Raw genomic sequence first — 15,635 nt, 5'->3', positions numbered from 1 at the left:
TATATGTTTGATTTCCAAATATTCGAAGCCTATCATATGGTCTCATGATGATTATTGTATATGTACGGTGTCAAGTTTGACTCTTATGTTACATCTTCTGGATGATAATCGTTCTATTCAACTTATGCTATGTCTGTATTTTTCTGTGTTATTTTTCTTTTATCATGTCTACAGTTCGAAAAAAGAAATTCGACGGTTAAAATTTAGCATTTTTTTTTCTTACTAACAGTTTCCTACATTTCCAGATAGATATGCCATGTTTGAAATGAATTAGTGAATAAATAAATACAAACCGAAGAGCGTTTTGAGACCAGTAGGCCCGGTATCAAAACTGCAATCTAATTGCAGAACAGTCTACCAATCGACGCTCAATCAGAACTCCTATTTATTTTCTAAAGGAATTCAAGGATTTAATCCGTAAAAGCAAGGGAAAATGGAGGTTCTTCGTTTCCAAGCGTGGGCGTACGTTCGAATCATCTTTGGCATGATTCTCGGCGGGACTCTATGGTTCTATGTCATGGACCGACTTGAAAAGAGCTACAATGTCTGGTTTATTCACTTATTCTTTTCCCTTTTAAACTTTTTACTATATGTTTTTAAAGTTTCTGTTTCGAATTTCTTTCAGATGATGTTTCATTATTTACATTCTACCGAAAATCATATTATTAAACTAAACATCAAAAGGCATTACCAATTCCATTTTCACACAAAATATGAAATTCTCACACTATCTACCAAAAACATTGGAAACTATTAGCTCTAATCAACTAACCCCAAAATGTATCTAAAGCCTAAGGTTTCAGAAACTTAATTCGTAATAATAAATAATAAAAAAAAATGGCGGATTAATTGAGGAGATATATTACCGTTAGCTTTGTGGATACGAAGGAACTACACATGAAAAAAAATCGAAGAAATACGATCTTCTATCGATTTGATTTAATTATTTTGGTGGAAAATATCATCTATACCTAGAGTTTTCAAGTCTATTATAATTATCCCCTTAGTTTATCACAATTATCTCCTCCGTTTCTGTGTTTACTGTTAAATTAACTCTCAATTTATAAATCACTAAAATATATCTCTTATTTTAAATTTTAGTTGATTTTTTTTTTTTAAGGCAATTTTAGTTGATTTTTACCTGTGAAATTATCAACAAAAAAAACATAAATTACAAAAAACATATAATCTAAATCTATAATTTATGTCCTTTTGAAAATTTAACAGATAAAAGACAAATAATATATATATATATATATATATATATATATATATATATATATCTATAAAATATTATAAATCAGAATCCGAAATCACTGTTCATAAGGTTTTTATCCAATTATAATCCGACGTAAGCTTTATTTTTTTTTTCTTTTTTGTTTTGTATTTTGTACGCTCAGTAACCACGTTGGGCGTTTTTTTATTTTTTTTTAATTTTGGAGTTACCACCTCTGAAGCTAAAAAAAAACACAGACAGAGAAAAAAGTTTTGCCCCATCCCATTTTCCTCATTACCGTGTCTGAGAGTTTTTCCGACTATCGCACATCGGCTATCGCGGACTCGCTGCACTACTCTAGATTGAAATCCGTGTTCTGCTTTTAACTTCGCAAAGGCATCGGTAAGCTGTGCAGAAATCGTTTTTTTTTTTTTTTTTTTTTTTGTAAGAGTACTTTGATTTGGGCTGGTCGTTTATGTTAAACACAAAGACGCGATTTTGACAAATGACTCTGATTTGGGATTTTTCTGTCTGGCAATTCAATTTGCGATATTCTCTTTTCTTTTTTCTGGAATCGCTTCTTTCCAGAGACCATTGTTGAATAAAAAAAAGAAAGAAAAAATACGCCATCTCTTCTTGCTGCGATTTTGTTTATGGAATTGTGTCAATCTCTTTTTTTTTTTTTTTGGAATCGCTTCTTTCCAGAGACCATTGTAGAAAAAAAAACGCTAGGAAGAGCAACAAAGCAGAAAGAAGAGAACCGGCCGAGAAGAGAGCGAGGGGGTTTAACAGAGAAGAAGAGTAACCACGCCAGAGTTCGTCGCGTATCAAGGTAAGAAAGCCTTGTTTCGTGTCTCTCTCTATAGCTGAGAAATGTGTACGTAATTATATGAATTTGTGGTGTTTGGTTTCAGTAAGGAGTTCTTTGTTTGGGGTATTAGGTCGAAGAGAGCATATGCAAGTTTGCAAAGAAGGTCTGACTCCGTCGCAAATCAGAGTGGTTCTCCGTGACTCGCACGGTATCGCTTAGGTCAGAAGTGTCACCGGAACGAACGAAAAGAGACGCTTCCTTTCAAAAATTGGCGCTAAGACTATCTCCGTAATCCATTTCCTCTCGTTTGTGATTTTACAAATCATATACGCTTAACCGCAGGCCCTCACTTCCCATAAACTTTCCCTCTGAATCACACCCATGGCCGTTCTCTCTCTCCCCACAGCTGTTTGTCAAGGTTTGTAATCTCTCTCGCTCTCTCTCTCTCTGGGATTTCGTTGATTTATTCATCATTTCGACAGGTTTAATTCAGGCCAATCTACCATCCCTTAACCCTAGATATAGTACCCACAAGTTCAGTGATTTTGACGTTGGCAAAGTTGTACCGCCTAGAAGGGTAACTTTCACTCGCAGCTTCAAAATGTTGAATCTTTGTTCGTTTTCAGGGTTTCTCTTTTACTTTGTTGATCCTAACTATCTACGTTTTTTTTTTTTTTTTTTTTGTGGGTGTGTCAGATTTTAGGAAGTGTAAGAAAATCTAACGAAATCGGATTTGGGTCGATATACGCGATTCCTTCAGGAAGGGATTTTTCGTACAACTCAAACACTAGAAAAGAGTTGCCTCAACAACCATTCCCTCTTCCTCTAATCACAGAAGCTATCTGGTATCAATATCATCCCAGTTTTCAATTTGTGGAAGTAATTATAATGAAACAAATATGTGGGTATGTTCGTCAATGGCTTGTAGTTTCTAAAAATCTTTTTCAGGGCTACAAGATCTCTATTCATATTTCTGTTTGAGCAGCCTAGTCAGCTCAAGTACATCGAATGGCCAGGATTCGCTAGCACGGTATGTATACGAAATCTTCAAATGAAACCATGTCCAGAAAGCCTTTTTTTTAATTTTTTGAAGAAACCGTAGTTGACGAAACAAAAAATTAGACGACGAACAGCTGGTCTATCGGTTTTAATAATAAAAAAAAAGGTATAATGGTGTGTAAGCTTTTGAGTTGGTTTCTGTTTCGATGCAGCTAAAGACGGCTTTACTCACACTTGTGCTTGTAGCGATGTTAATTGTGGCGCTTTCCTCGGTCGACTCTGCTCTGAGCTTCCTTTTAGCTTTCGTTCTAAGAAGACCAGCGTAGCGCAGTTGAGAGAGCTTGAATACAAACTTGATCGGGCATTGTTTGGTATTTTCATTAATGCTAGGCAAAGCAGGCTCACAGAGGTGTACTGTAAAGAGTCTTTATTTCTTCCAAGAATGTGTTATATGATTTGATTTCTTATGGTGTTATAGATCTTTTTAACTTCACAGCTTAGGGTCTTGGACCACTTTTATGACACTTCTGCATGGGATTAACATCAATGTACCACGCTAAAAAAAATATTATCGCTTTTGTTAAACAATATTCATAAATGAAGAAAATAAGGAAAAAAAAAACAGAAAAAATAATTTCTAGTTTATTTATTTTGACATGCACTTCTATTTGTTTATTTTATCAACACGCATCTTAAATAAATTATCATGGCAATTGTTTTTATTATTTTACATTATATGCTCTACGACTACTTTCATATTTTATTTGTCAAAACCAAAACCCAAATTATAGTCTGATGATATAACGCGATCTAAATCGGGCGAATACAATGGTTATAAAAAGTTATAGCTGAGAAGAACTGCAAATGAGAAACAAACATAATTTTTTTCCCCTTCAAATACAAGAAAAAGAGAAGGTTACAAAAGTATTTTATTGTTCTCAACCAACGACCGCTGAACGCAGCAAGAATTACCTTATGCCACTCTTTAAAATAAAGGCTTTTTTAACATTCTCCGATCTATATATAAAACAATAGAATATATCAAATCAATGATATCAAATACCCCTTGTACAAAATCTGTGGAAAACGAAAGACAAAACCCTATAAACTAGAAGAGAAATGATGGAAAGAAAGAAGGGGAAAAATAGAAAAAAGAAGCCCAACCTAAATGGAACTTAACGACTCAAACAATTCAATAAGACACTTCTCTCAGCTTAAGAAAAAAATAATGATGATACCAATTGCTCATTATTTCTTTTTTCTTTTTCTTTTAATAATTCAAGACTCCAAGAACAGAAACACTCTCAAAGCTTGGAAAAACCAAACCGCCCATGTACACCTCAGCAACGATAAAAACCCCTTCTCTGAACCCCCTGAGCTGATTCACTCAAAACCCATGTTTTTTTTTTCGTTCAACTTTTGAAGAGGTGAAAAGCAATTCAAGCTTCAATTATGTTGACACCTATAGTTTTACCCCGACACACTCTAGTACCAAAATTTGACCTTTCCTTTGTCAAGGATCGCGAACAAAAATGACCAAAGAGTCGATGATCCATACACACTGCTCCGGCGAAACACAGGGAATGATCAGAGAGAACACATACATTTGCAAGAGCCTTGCCGATCAAATTTGATATTTTGATAGCCTCTCTTTTACCGGAGGCTCCAATGCAGACATGCATTGCTCCCACGCTCCATTCACAAGCATCTGAAGAAAAAATCCGTAGACATTAAATAACATTCTGTTCGTTTCAAATCCAACAACGAGAACTACTGCCGAATTAGAGAGATCAAAAAGAAAAGCTAACCTGCTTAAAGCCATGCAACACCTGGCAAACCTCACGATGAAGATCTTCACTCCTTATTTCCTAAGGACATATGAAGTCAAGACTTTAAGCTTTCGCGGGAAATGACACAAGTAAATATATAGGAAGAAAAAAAACAATTTCCTTACGTTCCAGCTTGCAATGGCTTGGCACATGGAAACAAGTGAACTTAATGCTCCTGAAGGATTCGCTTTGACCTGAAAAATATTTGTGACCCCGGAAACTATATTAAAAAACAGTAGCGAATCAACGATCAATACTCAAACCTATATATATTTACACTTCATATGCATACCACTGCGCATAGACCTCGAAACGCATCCTCTTTTTCAATGTCGTCACGAATCCTGCAATAATATTATATGTTAGGGTTTAGAATTACATTTATGAAAACATGCATACATATTACATACATATATATATATATGTGTGTGTGTGTGTGTGTGTGTGTGTGTGTGCGCGTGTGTCATAGCATACCTGGACAAAGCCATGCACCAAGCTTGCATAAAATGTTCCATATGAGGCGATACAAGCTCTGGGCAAACCCATGCAATCCTCCCAAGTGTGATTGCACTATTCTCAATAAGTGACTTGTTGAGACCCTGAATGAAATCACAGATACAACTGAACTAAGAATGACAGTTTCTCCACAATATTTTATTTTTCCAAAAAAAAAAAAAAATTGGTAAATCACCTCAGCCTGTTGGAGAATCGGGACTAAGCATGAAATAACTGTCAAAACAACGGGAGAAATGTCTTGACGAACCTGAAAGACCAAAAGGTGGTCACACCAGGAACAAAATAAATCTTAAGATGTATCTAATCTTTCAAGCAACTGTAGAAAACCCTTTTCATATTTCTACATTTAATACATACCTTTATCGCCAGTTCTCCGATAGCCCAACATGCATTATTCGCAACTGAAACAGTTTCCTTGAGCGTGGGAGTGTTCTGCACATTAAAATGCCATGTCAATGATACAAGCATCTTTCTTTATCTCCGGGCTCTCTAGATATATAGCCATATGATAACTCGAGTTTTTCCATATAGCCAACCTTTGGTAAATTTTAAGTAAATAGCCACGAGATTTTATTAACAAAGCCAAAAAGACATCATCAATAGTTGTAAATATTCGTTAATTATTGTATATAATCATCAGACTCCAAGAGCATAAATGGAATGCTAAAAAATGCCCAAATAATGCCACATCACCATAATGGCTATTTATTTAAAATTTACAAAAAATTGGCTATTTAGCAAATCTCCAGATTTTGGTGGCTTAGTACTCAATTAATTGAAGAAAAATTAACGGTTTCGTTAGTATGGCTGGAGTCAATACAAATGATCTCTGCAACGAATATAACATACCAGTTGTTTTGTTGCAACATCAAGAAATTCGCCAAGCCGAGGTCGCAAATGAACAGGGCAAACCTAATTAAAAAATAAACAGGCAATTGGATATTACACAACATCAACATCAAAAGAATAATAATAATCCTAGAAAAAAATTAAGAAGGAATTACTAGATTTGTTATCTGAAATATTTCTCCAAAAGTTCCACTGGGATTTAAGCAAAAGCAATTGAGACATGACCAAAGAAGTTTAAAGTTATCATTGTAAATCAATCTCCAACTTACTCTTGCAAGGTCCCCAAGTAGTGCAAACGCACTTTGCCTGACATCGGAAGCTTCGTCCAGGCAACATTGTAAAAGAAGGTCTATCAAATTACTCTTTGAAATCTGTGAACAAAAAACCAGGCATTAAAAAAGTGAGCTTATAGAATGCAATTGCATGTTTATAAAATGAGACATCGCTGACATGAGGATAGTTTCACATCAATTAAAAGAATTTATCATCTCTTTTAAAACTCTAAAACCTCCCTAAAAGCAAGGCAAATACATTTTGTGTGCAGTAATTTGCAAAGAGAATGAGATTACCAAACTCTCTATCCCACTGCCTAGACCTTCTGTGAGTCCTGAGAGAAGATCGAGCGAGCACACAATAAACTCCTTGTCATACTGAGCCCCAGCAGCAGCAGGGTCAACCTACATTAAAATTTGAAAGAACACTTGCACAATTCAAAAATCTTCTGATGCTCAGATAGAGACAATGTTTTCTAGTTTTTAAAAGAAACATCGGGACTTTATTCATTCAACATGGCTTAGCCGAAAAACAGTACAAAAAAGTTCAAAAAAAAACCAAAGCGAGTAGATAGAGACAATGTTAGATTAAGCGAGCACATATTACAGCTGATCAAACAGACTATAACAGAAAACTTTCATATTGCTCTGCTTTTTGGAAGTTACGCATGGAAGAAGTCAAGCTCATGCTACTTAATATTACGTCCAAATGAGTACTACTCAAAGAATCAGGGAACGAGACTCAGAAGGCCATACACTTCAGCCTCTTTTATTTTTTGGGTACAAGTGAAGAAAATAGGTGATCCAGCAATAATAGGCTATTAACACAAGGTTTTAAACATAATTACGAGTAGAAATGTAACATACACTAAATACAGAGCATCAGGAAATCAAATTTAAGTATTTAATTTGAAGAAGTCAAGTCAAAAGATCTTCACTGAACCTTGGCCAACAATTGGGTCTGTATAATATTTATGCATCTCTGGAATACAGGCTCAGCAAATGATGCGAATCCTGTGCCCAAGGCCTGGGACAAAAGATACATACAATCAACATTTCGCTCTATGTTCTCAAAAAGGCAATAGCACAGTAAACAAAGTCTGAAGTCAACCAAAAGCACACTGACAATAGAGTAAGTGAACAGACACCTGTGATATAGATGTAAAACACTCGAGGAGTGGAAAGAGATCTTTGTCCGCATTTGAAAGTTGTTGCCACTTTGCGATCAATGGCGGCATCAAAATATCGAGATAAGCCGGCTGGAGAAAGCGTGGGAAAGAAATACATACTTGTTACTATTCAAAGCAATAAAATGAAACAAAGTTTGATTACAAATATAAGAAAATAAACAATGAGGTTGTTGGGGTGTGAAGAAACCTGATTCAACTCGCCTGCGACGGCATCCGCTAGTGTTCCAATAGCATCATATACTATTCTGAGGTTACGTCTCTGAAATTATTCGTAGAGATTAGAGAATGTTATGTAAGAAAGACTAATGAGTCATCGAATAACAAAATAGATATAAAACCAGTTGGTTGTTACGTATTTAGTATCTAGGGTTATTAGTTAGGGAAATTAGGGGTTTTTAGTTATGAAATTAGGGTTTTTAATTATACAATTGGGTTTTTAAATTATGACTTTTTATTATTCCGAATTTAGACTCTTTAATTAGGGTTTACTTATGTAACTAAGTTTATGGTTTTGGACCTGCCATTAGGTTGTAATCATTAGTCTATTTGAGAGACCCTAAATTAATGAGAAAGGCAGCCAATAATCAATCACCAAAAGTTAACTCTCTCAAAAGAGGGGAGGCTAATCTCAATGAAAGATTGGCAAAGCTCCCGTTTCGAGATCGAATCCCGGGCCGTATCAGTTGTTCTCATTGTTTCTTCAAGAAAAATAATAAATTCAAAATTGAAAGCCAATGCCTTGAGAATGGGAGCCAGATTAATCCACACACACACACACACACACACACACACGCACACACACACACATATATATATATATATATATATATATATATATATATACATATATAAGTTTCAGAGACTTCTTACCTGGTATTTTGCAAAAGCACACATGAGGTGCTGCAAAATCACCTCCAACCGTGGTGCCAACTCTTCTGCGGCTTCCTGCAAATGAAGGCAAAAGCATCAAAACTAAAAACATAATCCACACGTATGAATCACAAGCATCTGACAAAAGAAAAGAACTTCTTTAACCTCTTCAAGCGTAGCGAAAGCTGAACAAGCTGCCTCTTGAACCCTCTTGTTAGTGTCCAATATTCTTCTTAAGAGACCCATAAGAACACCTTCAAACTGTTCATAGCCCGATTGGTGTCCAATACCCTGAGAGTACAGCTTGTTAGTTCTAATTGTTATACACATTTTTCTAGTTTCAACTAAAAAGAGATCTAAAGTTTATTATTTAACTGACCTGAACAACAAACTTACTAAAACGAGAAATAGTCCAGCAGGAAATACTCCGTATCAGAGGAAACTTGTCATCTAATAACGGGATAAGAAATGCAACAATCTGCAAAACATCACAAGAGAGATTAACCAAGTTGGGGGGTTTGAGTCATTAGGGTCCATTTATAATAATAATAATAATAATAATAATAATAATAATAATAATAATAATAATAATAATAATAATAATAATAATAATAATAATAATAAAAATGAAATACGACTGAAAATTGTAGCATTTGCTTGCTTGAAAAAGCAGCGAACTCATCAGTTTTGCAAAAGATAAACTGATGTTTTATCTTATTTTTTCAACGAATACAAAATATTTACTATACTATTTAATAACTTTCAATACGTTAAATTTATGGAATCATTTAGTCAGAAACAATATGTAGCTAAATTGATAATGACTGAATTTCAACTTGTTCGCGCCAAAAATTATTTCTGTTGACTTTTAGGGATGCATGAAGAAGCATTATATTATAAACACTTGTACACGACAATGTTTGCAAAGCTTAATTGAAATCATGATTGCAATCAGATAACTAGCACTCACCTCCGACAAATGTGGATAAAGACCATTGATACAACCCTCAGCTATAGCACCAAGAGCCAAAACAGCAGCTTCTCTTGCTTTCCAAGCTTCATCGCCACCAGCGGACAAATTGCTCTACAAAAAAAAATGAGGAAAGGAAATCAGATATTCGTGATAACTTTTGCTTTCTCTTGGCTCCATTTGATCTCCCATAATGATTTGCATGAATTAGGAAGCCAACATTCTTACACTTCTTATCTGCTGTCTTTTATGTTGGTCCTATACGACATTGCATATGAATATATCTGTTTTGATTTAAGATGTACTCTAATCTATCGTACAGCAATGGTACAGTTTACCAAACTGCTTCTACCAATTATAATCATATGATCTTAGCTAAATACATTCCTTTACTCTTATCTGCAGGTGTGGGTGATCTATTAACTGAAATTTTTCCTTAACAGCCTAGAAATTTTAAAAGCCACAAGGCCAGCCATTGCAACCTTACAATTCTTACTAGCATACCCCAAGATTTTTGTTTATCTAAAAAAACTATAAAATAAAATGTCAAAGAAGAACTTTTGTACCTGAACTATGGGCATCAATGTTGGAAGAATGTCATCTCCAAACATGTTTGAGAGGATATCAAGAGCAGCAGCACTGCATTTGCGTAAATTCCATGCGTTGACAATATCATCATCCTGTCAAGGAACCAAGTTTCAGTCACTCGTTTTTTTTCTTCGGTTAAATCAATGAACTTATCCTGGATATGATCAAAGCATGATGTGACACAAGTGAAAATCACTAGTGTCCGTCAAGCAAAATCTAAATACGAAATGGGTGGAAAGATGAGCTGCAACGTACATCGTCCTCCACGCCATCTGATCCATGAAATTTTGATGCATGAAATCGAGGTTTGATATCCTGCAGCGAAGAAGAATGAGAGACTTGACATGACTACTGTAATTTTAAGGAGGCCAAAACTCAACCAATACAAATTATTATTAACAGAGAATAACAATCAGTTCATACCTGATCACGGTCTGGCACGGACTCGTCATCCTGTGATAAACATATAGATTCAAATGAAATCACAAAATTATTGAACTACTAAATTCATATTAACTGCGAAACACGAATGGTAAGTAAATAAAACCTCTGCCTCGAGAAGTGACTCGTCATCATCTGCATAAACCATGTTTTCCAACAAAATCTGACAGAAATAAACTCAATAAGTATCATACTGAAAGCAATCTGAGACTTCAGGTTAGGAGATAGAAAATCATGAACTCTAAATACAAAATCAACTACTGTACCGGGATTAACCGTGGCACGAACTCCCGTAAGTTTTCTGGAGGTAACTGAGCATCACAATATGCAGACCTGATAAGAAAACTCCCGTAAGTACTTAATAAGAAGATCAATTCCACGAGAAGGTAAAGAGTTAACAGGTTTACCAGAATTCACAAGCTTCAAGTGCCACTTCCTCATCCCTGTCCTTGTTAACTTGCAACATATATTCTATAACATTCCTCAGATGAGGCTGCAGCATAACATACCACAGAAATCGGTGTCGATGAATACAAGATTTGAAGAATTGACAAGCAGTGTGACAAGCAAACAAAACGAATGATCCAATTTGAAACAGGCACAAGAAAAGAAGCTAAAGGGAACTTAAATATGGAAAATGCACATAACGACCAAGTCATGGCACATACAAACTCAGTACCTCCAAGAATGCTGGGCGTACTTCAATCAATTGAACAAATGCTGAGCACACCTGTGCACAAGTAGAAAGAAACAAAAAAATATATATATATGAGCGCAACCACGCTTATGAAACTAGACTCAATTTTTTTATAGAAACTTAAATTTTTAAACATCAGCTACTAAAAGGTATATAGCTAGAATATATGATGTAGGATACTATATTTCATATTAACATTCACCATTGTAAATTGAAGTTATCTATGAAAGATCTGCTACAAAATACTTAAAAGGAAAAAAAAAAAGAAAAAAAAAAGAAATCCAACTTAAAGATCTGCTACAAATGAATAGGTTTGGCATAGGATGTGTATGAAAGGGAAGAGAATTCCAACTTAAAGAAAAAAGATAAATAAGAAAACTTGGAGATCCAATAGCTAGCAAACAAACCCAAACCAACAAAGGTTCGAGTATTGAAAAAGTACATTACTTGGCAGAAAAAATCATTTGAATAAAAAATGCTACATATGCACAAGGGTAGCAGGAATAGGGATCTAACCAGTTTCCGCACTTCTGAGGCAGAGTCATTTGCAAGGACAAACAAACCTTGAAGATATTGATCTATGGATGTATACAAAGCCTGTAAAAAATCAGTCTCAAACAATTACCACAAACCAAATAATTGAACAGTGTCTATCAAGAAAAAGAAAAAACAAAACAAATCAAAACAGACTGAGTATAGTACTTACCGTGGGCATCAACATAATGAATTGATTCACAGAACCCAATGAAAGCTTCTTCAATGACGTATGCGGAGACTGGAAAAACTGTACAATGAAAATTCACAATTAGAAGCGCCTTCTTTCAAAAAAAATAAAAAATAAAAGTGTTCTAGGGGATTGTGCTAAGAAAGATAATGTTGATTACAAACTTTCATTTCAGCAACTAGAAGCCAAAAAGCTAGTTCTTAAGTATCAGGAAATAATTATGTCACCTGTAACATTCTAGGAAGAAATATGGCGATGGGACGTTCAGATAATCCTGGTACATCTGAATCAAGAACTTGAGGAACATCCTCACAAATCTGCATCACCATAAAAACGACATCAAAACATCATACGGAAAAACCCTGAACTGATTTCTCTATCAAAATTATTACAAATATCACCATTTTCGACTATTAAGATTTTAACAACTACTGGCACTCATAAATTTTATCAAACTAATTGGTAATTAAGTAACTGCTGCAGAACTCTGTCCAAGTAAATGATGGACATTTTCAAACCATTAATTAACTGAATTATTTTATTTTATATATCTCAGAGAATCCCCGCAAATGAAACAAGCAAACCCACTATCACAGCTTTTTAGGGATTTTATTCTTGATAAGCTACAATGAACTTTACACAGGATTCTTATTAAGGAATGACTAGTAGAAAAATACAAAAAAAAAAAAGAGGGATGTATTGCATAGAAAATTACAAGAGCTCTTCCACAGTAAAAAATAGTTATGTGAGCACCATGACATCAAACCCACAAGAGTTATTCAGCGTACCAATACTCAATGAAACAAAATAACACCAATAAGAAAAGGCCAGGAAAAAAAAAAAAAAAAAAAAAAAAAGTACCTTAGATAAAGCATCCATAGCACCTTCCATGTGACTGAGATCTTTGCTGTCTAAGCAATTTACAAGAGCTTGCAACAGCTCGGGCCATCCAGCAATTCCTTCTAGTTGAACGACAACGCTTACAATGGTTCCAACAGTGGATCTGATGTGCCTATCTGAAGCTCCCAAGCAAGGTAACAATTCCGACTTTATGAATTGCTGGTATGCCGGAACCATAGATTTATACAAAGTCCGAAGATTATTCTTTAGAAGTAGGCCCGCAGCTTGGCGAACCTCCACTGATTTATTCTGTTCAGGCCCAAAGTTATGTCAGAAAAATCTATCTAAAATTTCCAGCTAGATTAAGTGACTACAATGAAGAAACTGAAGCTATGAAGAAAAAGCATTGGCAATAAAATTCGAACTATCAGGTAGAATCCAAACAGACAATGTGAAATGGAATTTTTTTTTTTTTTTTTTTTTTTTTTTGAAGAACATAGTATTTATATGAATTACAAGAAAGGCCTGGAAAACCGAGGAACTGATTACAGTTATAAAGTAAACTGGAAAACCCTGAAAATCAGACTGAACGCTATTCAAACACGCCAGCCCGTACAATTCCCGGCGTTGCCCAGCCATACAAGAGGGCGATAAAACCAGTCCTTCTTCAAATGGAATCTAAAGCAACAGTTCATAAGCACAAACAAAATTGGATATTGTTCATTCCAAACGTAGAAATTGGGTGCCTAATTACCAATTTGTAAGCTTTTTGCTATTTCGCATACAGTGGTTGAAACAAAAAAAAATAGAAAAAAAGAAATGGGCATATGGTGGAGTAAAATTACCATAGTTATGGCAAATTATTATCATCAGAAAAACTCATAATCACTTCAGCATGAATTACAATGGCAGCAGTATTTTTGTCACATTAGATTATCAATCAATTTTTTTAAAATTCATGCACGAACTGGGCGCTATGAAGAGCTGTTCCCACAAAACACATCCTGAATAATGTAAAGCTTCCAGAGAACGAGCGTTAATATTTATCAGCTTGGACTTCTTCTCAAAGTGAATCCGCAAAGAATTCCATTAAAAAGTCCAAAATAGAACAACAAAGCGCAAAAGAGTCCACGATCCTCCTAAATCATCAAAACCACCGATAAACAAGAAAGCCAGTCCAATCTAATCCATTCAACATCAAACTCCAAGCTCTTCAGTTCATACCAGTTCAATCAATCAATCAGTCAACTAAGAAATTAGGCAAACTCATTTCCAGATTCACGTGGAATCAAACTGACCGACATCGATGACAACTCTAAACAAGAGACCATAAACCCTACCAAATTAACACCCCTAAACAACCAAACCAATCGAAACTCGAGAACCAACAATCAACGATCAGTCATGAGAGCTTGGACAGCGATGACAATACCTCGGCGCGAGCGAGAATGAACGCGAGGTAGTTGTTGAAATCGGGGAACTGCGAGTAGTGTTGAAGCTGTTGCCATATCTGAGACTTGTCCACCGAAGAAGACGAAATCTGTTGCTCCAGAAGCCCGCAGATCTCCGCGAACCCTTCCTCCTTCGGCTGCCACTGACTACTCGCCGCCATAGCCGTCAATCCCCGAGCTTTTTTCCTCTCGTCCTTGATCTTATTGGGGATGTTTATGTGTTATCGTCGCTGTATAGAAAAAGGTTTAGCCTTCGATGTGAGAGAGGTTTAAGGATACGCAGAGAGAGAGAGAGACGAAGAGAATGAGAAGACGATCTCCCTTGTCTTTCTATCTCGCTCTTCTTGGCTATAATTCACGAATTTAAAAGGGCAAGAAAAAAAAAAAATTGATTGAATGATATTAAAATTTAGAATATTGATTTGTTTATAGAGTTTGTAGGGAAAATAATTATTAGATTGAGGGAGATTTTTACAGAGAGAATGGGAAAAAATAGAAATTGAGGACATAATTTTACTTGTTTTGCATTGTGCACAATGGTAATGTGATGTTGGTCAATCCGTAGACCAATTAATGCCATATTTGGGTTCACGTTTTTTGCATTTGTAGTGTGATCCGATCAAGTGGTTCTAAATCTTATGATACGCGTTCGCAAACAAAATGAAAATAAAATAGCTTTTTAATCATTGTGCAGAGTTCTTGTGAGCTTCTTAATTCCTCAAGAAACAAAAGTTACTTCTAGATAAAATAATATGCTAAAAAAATCAGGATGATTGTAGAATATAAACATGTATGATTGACGGATTGCATCACCTGATATTTTGTCACATATACATAAATTCTATTTCTTTTCTTTTTTTTCTTTTCTTTTGTTACTTTTTTAGAAATGGCTATTCGATTTTTCGCTAAAGTACCACGCTTTATTGTTTATGCAGGTTGTTCAATAATTCTTTGAACATGAAGCACCTAACATATTAAAAGACCAAACGCTTGTCATCTAACGTTTAATAAAGCTCTCTTATTTTTCTACTGAACATTTAATTCCACCACTTGCTAGCTCATAAATTTAAACAAAAGAACAACATTGCTCTTTCTTAACCGTCATCGGTAGAACTAAATCCCAACTGTTCAAGTTAATTTGTGGTTAAAGGCTCAAAGCTTATATATATGTGTGCGTTGTGTGTCTGTGTGTGTGTAAAATGAGAGAGGCTGGTTCAAATAAAAAAAATATATGCCCAATCATATTTGGTGGGTGACAGCTATTTGTTTGGGACAGAAAAGCGTAAATAAAGTAATATACTTACACAATTGCACTATTCAAATCCATTGCACACTCTTCTGAGTTAAAAATAAAATAAAAAACCAAGCTCTC

At 35.1% G+C, this 15,635-nt stretch overlaps 2 protein-coding genes across 5 annotated transcripts; one reads left to right on the top strand and one right to left on the bottom strand.

Annotated features, from left to right (window-relative positions):
• The first annotated feature begins 1,459 nt into the window (after positions 1-1,459).
• LOC149389593 (uncharacterized) lies at positions 1,460-3,505 on the top strand. Of its 3 annotated transcripts, none has more exons than XM_089621569.1 (7): positions 1,460-1,618; positions 1,924-2,048; positions 2,158-2,445; positions 2,510-2,604; positions 2,724-2,872; positions 2,976-3,057; positions 3,239-3,505. In XM_089621569.1, exons 3-7 carry the CDS (start codon positions 2,409-2,411, stop codon positions 3,350-3,352), a joined length of 477 nt encoding a protein of 158 aa, XP_089477695.1. In that variant the 5' UTR covers positions 1,460-1,618; positions 1,924-2,048; positions 2,158-2,408; the 3' UTR covers positions 3,353-3,505. The 3 variants fall into 3 exon arrangements, with proteins under 3 accessions (XP_089477695.1, XP_089477696.1, XP_089477694.1); XM_089621570.1 differs by having other exon boundaries at positions 1,472-1,618; positions 1,922-2,048; positions 2,131-2,445; positions 3,273-3,505; XM_089621568.1 differs by having other exon boundaries at positions 1,474-1,618; positions 1,922-2,048; positions 2,131-2,445.
• A 386-nt stretch (positions 3,506-3,891) lies between these two features.
• LOC149389592 (transportin 1) lies at positions 3,892-14,804 on the bottom strand. Of its 2 annotated transcripts, XR_016300452.1 has the most exons (30): positions 14,245-14,803; positions 12,834-13,121; positions 12,200-12,289; positions 11,955-12,032; positions 11,765-11,845; positions 11,231-11,281; positions 10,959-11,044; positions 10,818-10,884; positions 10,658-10,714; positions 10,534-10,563; positions 10,366-10,425; positions 10,089-10,202; positions 9,523-9,636; positions 8,932-9,030; positions 8,718-8,843; positions 8,553-8,627; positions 7,870-7,941; positions 7,641-7,751; positions 7,436-7,519; positions 6,790-6,897; positions 6,490-6,591; positions 6,221-6,283; positions 5,729-5,803; positions 5,547-5,618; positions 5,330-5,454; positions 5,148-5,199; positions 4,981-5,049; positions 4,835-4,894; positions 4,414-4,734; positions 3,892-4,365 (listed from the first exon to the last, which is right to left on the bottom strand). XR_016300452.1 is itself a non-coding variant. In XM_089621567.1 (29 exons), exons 1-29 carry the CDS (start codon positions 14,422-14,424, stop codon positions 4,651-4,653), a joined length of 2,673 nt encoding a protein of 890 aa, XP_089477693.1. In that variant the 5' UTR covers positions 14,425-14,804; the 3' UTR covers positions 3,892-4,650. The 2 variants fall into 2 exon arrangements, 1 of the variants encoding a protein (XP_089477693.1); XM_089621567.1 differs by having other exon boundaries at positions 3,892-4,734; positions 14,245-14,804.
• Between the last annotated feature and the right edge of the window lie 831 nt (positions 14,805-15,635).

This window comes from Urtica dioica, chromosome 8 (assembly GCF_054948205.1).
Source record: "Urtica dioica subsp. dioica isolate 48M chromosome 8, U.dioica_male_clone48M_v1_H2, whole genome shotgun sequence".
NCBI lineage: Eukaryota > Viridiplantae > Streptophyta > Magnoliopsida > Rosales > Urticaceae > Urtica > Urtica dioica.
This window is presented reverse-complemented; position numbering and strand designations above follow the sequence as displayed.